General features: G+C 35.3%; 1 protein-coding gene and 1 long non-coding RNA gene across 2 annotated transcripts in view; one reads left to right on the forward strand and one right to left on the reverse strand.

The window, feature by feature from the left end:
• The window catches only part of LOC128250519 (uncharacterized), a 9,994-nt gene that overhangs the window by 4,480 nt on the left and 1,845 nt on the right, over window positions 1-3,669 (reverse strand). The window contains exon 2 of the long non-coding RNA XR_008266523.1: window positions 705-860. This is a non-coding gene — a long non-coding RNA (uncharacterized LOC128250519). The remainder of the gene's footprint in view (window positions 1-704; window positions 861-3,669) is intronic.
• LOC128250512 (uncharacterized) overlaps window positions 1-3,669 on the forward strand; it is an 8,483-nt gene that overhangs the window by 2,778 nt on the left and 2,036 nt on the right. Inside the window, exons 2-3 of the mRNA XM_052975673.1 lie at window positions 751-824; window positions 2,140-2,191. Of these exons, the coding sequence (XP_052831633.1) occupies window positions 751-824; window positions 2,140-2,191 (126 nt within the window). The remainder of the gene's footprint in view (window positions 1-750; window positions 825-2,139; window positions 2,192-3,669) is intronic.

Raw genomic sequence — 3,669 nt, forward strand, 5'->3', positions numbered from 1 at the left:
GATTAGATCGACCCCAGTACGCAACTGGTACTTAATTTATCGACCCCCGAAAACATTTCGTCCGGCTTCTTAACATTTCTTATTTCTTTACTGCCCACAAGGGGCTACACACAGAGGGACAAACAAGGACAGACAAACGGATTAAGACGACTCCTCCAGTGAGTAACTGGTATTCAATTTATCGACTCCGAAAGGATGAAAAGCAAAGTCGACCTCGGCGGAATTTGAACTCAGAACGTAGCAGCAGACGAAATACTGCTCAGCATTTCGCCCGGCGTGCTAGCGGTTCTACCAGATTGCCGCCTTTTGGTGGTAATCTTATTGAAAGCCTAAAATCATGGAGACAGCGCGGTTGGCTGGCCGAATCGTTAGCGTACTAGACAAAACGATTTGCGGTATTTTGTCCGTCTTTACGCTCCGACTTCAAACTCCACAGAGGTCAACTTTGGTTTACATCCACTCGGATTAGAAGGAAAAAAATTACTAGACCGGTCCTGTGGCCGATGAAATAGTACTGATAAAGTGCAGGGGCGGATGTAGGCAAATAGTCTCCTTTCTCAAAATCTCAGGCCTTGCGCCTAAATCGAAACGATTATTCGCCGTTGTTGTTATCTATATTTTTAGCTTATTCATTTCGCTGATAAATACCAGCTTTTTATAATAGAATTAATTCAAGATTTAAGAATTTAGGTAAAAGTGCATACCATGTTTTCAATTGCATTCCTTCTTTCTTATATTTCATATCATTAGTTGTGCGATGAGAAGAACTCTTGCACTCCTCTACATCGGCGTACTCATTTCATGCGCCTCGTCGCAGAAGCAAGGTAAATATTCACCACTACCATCACTTCATAGTAATCCTAGAGGCGGTGGAGAGAGAGAGAGAGAGAGAGAGAGAGAGATAGAGAGAAGCGGCGAGAGTCGTTTTTTATGTAGTCAAATGAGAAATTACTCTCATCAAATTTTCATGGCTCTTCTATCTTCCATACTATATTCATGAGGCCCACGTTATTCTTGTGTTCAGCCTTACCCTACAATGATGTGTATTATCATTCATTTAGTTTTTCCACGTCTATTTTTATTTCTATTATTATCGCTTAAATCAGATGTTTCCAACCGAGTTCCAGTATAACTGTTGAGGGCCCATATATTATATTGTTATTACTTACTTATACTTAGTGTATATGCTTCGTGTATTTTCCGATGGCTGCAATAAACTGGTGGAATATATACAGTCTCAAAGAGCAGGATGATAAAATGCCTCAGTATCGAGGACAGATCAGGTAACTCACCCTCAATCACATTTGTGAGTGATGAACACCGATGTTTCGCCATTGTTGTGACTTAAAACATCACCTACCCGCTAGGGTTGAAGTCAAGTTACCTAGCATGTGCTGGCATGGCCGGAAATTGTATAGCAAAGAGAATATTTACATTATGAAATAAAAGCAGCCCTAGTTAAAATTTATGTACAATAAATTGGTTATATTCCTACAATCCACAAAATATGACTTAATTTTTCACAATCATATATAGTTGTGGACAAGTGATTCAGTTCGGCTCCAATTCGGTTCCGATACGTGATGTTGATAAACCATAAAAATGGCAAAACATCGATGTCCATCGCATCTGAATCCTTCATAATCTCGAGACTTATCCCCAACAGATTATCGTATATATCCTCACATTGAGCTTTTCACCTCTGCCCCCCCCCCCACCAAAATGCTTGCAAACAGAACGGTGGAGTGACTATATTTAAACGATTTATAACTTCAAAAGACAGTATAGTTTTCGGTAAAGGAATATATACTCTCTGAAGGTACTAGAAAAAAGTTTTTGAAGCTAATGAAGCCTAATTTGATTAATGAATAATGATTATAAATCGTTTTTCCTTTTTCGGTTCTTTGTGACCATTTCATGTAGAACAACCAAATATAATACATATTATACATAGTTTATACATATACTTATATATATGCATGCACGCACACACATACACACATTATTCTCTTGTTATTCAAATATCTGATGAGAGCAGCTGAGTTATTTATATATTTCTATACATAAGACAGGATGTCCGAAGTCCTTGGATAGTTTTATAACTTTTTAATCTTGGATGTTTTATTATATCATTTCTAGATCGCAGCATGTTCGATGATTTGTCAGAAGCAGATGATCGCTTGGAAAGAAGGTACGGATTATATATTGACAATTGTTTGAGAATGGCATCAGTAACAGTGAAATAATTATTATAATTCTTCTGTTAAACTGATTTATTTGTGTTAGGCTTGTTTTGTAAAGAGTGTGTTGTGTCTTGTGTAACAAAAATAAAATGAGAAAATATTAGAGTAAGTGTGTGAAATATTGTCTGAATTAGTGGAAAAAATATTTATTTAAATAATAACAAGTTTTGAACGGTACAACAACACACTATAATACAAACAACTATATACTTGTTGTAATTTGGTTATCCATAGTCCGATGATATTTCGGAATACAATTCCTTCTTCAGATCTTCTTAGATGGAGTCTCTGCTATAAACTGTTTAACGGCTTTTCTTTTTTTTCCGGAAGTGTCTCAGTAGTGGTCTCACGAAGCTCCTTCCGGAATTTTTTTTTGTTATAAACAATACAAGAGCATATTATTAAGAATGAACCTAAACACGTCCAGATGTAGCTAAATAATATATTGATTACCAGTCTCCAGCCTGTTGTTAATTTGGGGTCCTAGTCTGTGTATGAGTAATGCTTCCTTAATTCTTAAATTACCCAAATTTCTTTCATTTCTTTCATTATTTAAATGTTAAACAAAGGTATTTTCCATTGAGAATATATCTAAAATGTATTTTTATCAAATAAATACGCGAATGAAATGTAGAAATAATATATCTGAGAAACAGATTTTGAAAGGAGGTGATAAGGTTGTGAAAACCCAACCACGGATGAACAAAACATTATTAGTCAACTGGCAGAAATGATATAGAAACGGTAATCAACCAAGTATATCTCTTTCTCCCTATCATACTTTTGTCCATGTCTTCTTATTAGGTGTAACAAAAACTGCGCTTAGATTGATTATTATTGTTAGTGCGACCAAAATCAGTCATTTGCTCTGCTCACATCACATTGAATTTTGTGCCAAATTCATGACACAGTTTCAGTATCACATTATCGCGTTTGGGCTCTACGAATATCCCAGAATATGTCTAAATAATCATGGACAGTCTACACCGGTTAGTTTTGAAATTGAAATCAGCCATTGAAAGATTGAAAGAAATAGAAACAGATATTATGGTGGAAAACAAGAGATGAGCAAAAGCGAAAAGATTTAGAATATTAGAAGGAAAATACTGATTCAAGAGGAATATATTTGACAGATCAGAATAATCCTGGAAAATAAACTTACTTCAAAATTTAAGAAGCAGGCTGTTAACTCACTAATAATCTCGATAGCAAATTACAACTTCACATTTGTCAATTGGAATGAACAAGAAGTTAAGAAAAAGTAACAAAATTTTAATAAATGATTGACTCTGTCCTCCTTAAGATAATTCACATTGGATGTATGTCTCTGCGGACGGGGAGTATATATATTCTTGTGCGTATATATAAATAACAAATACAAATCGCTCAGTCTGTGTGTTTCTGTATATATATATGTATATATATA

The sequence above is a fragment of the Octopus bimaculoides genome, chromosome 22, assembly GCF_001194135.2.
Source record: "Octopus bimaculoides isolate UCB-OBI-ISO-001 chromosome 22, ASM119413v2, whole genome shotgun sequence".
In the NCBI taxonomy this organism is placed as follows: Eukaryota; Metazoa; Mollusca; class Cephalopoda; order Octopoda; family Octopodidae; genus Octopus; species Octopus bimaculoides.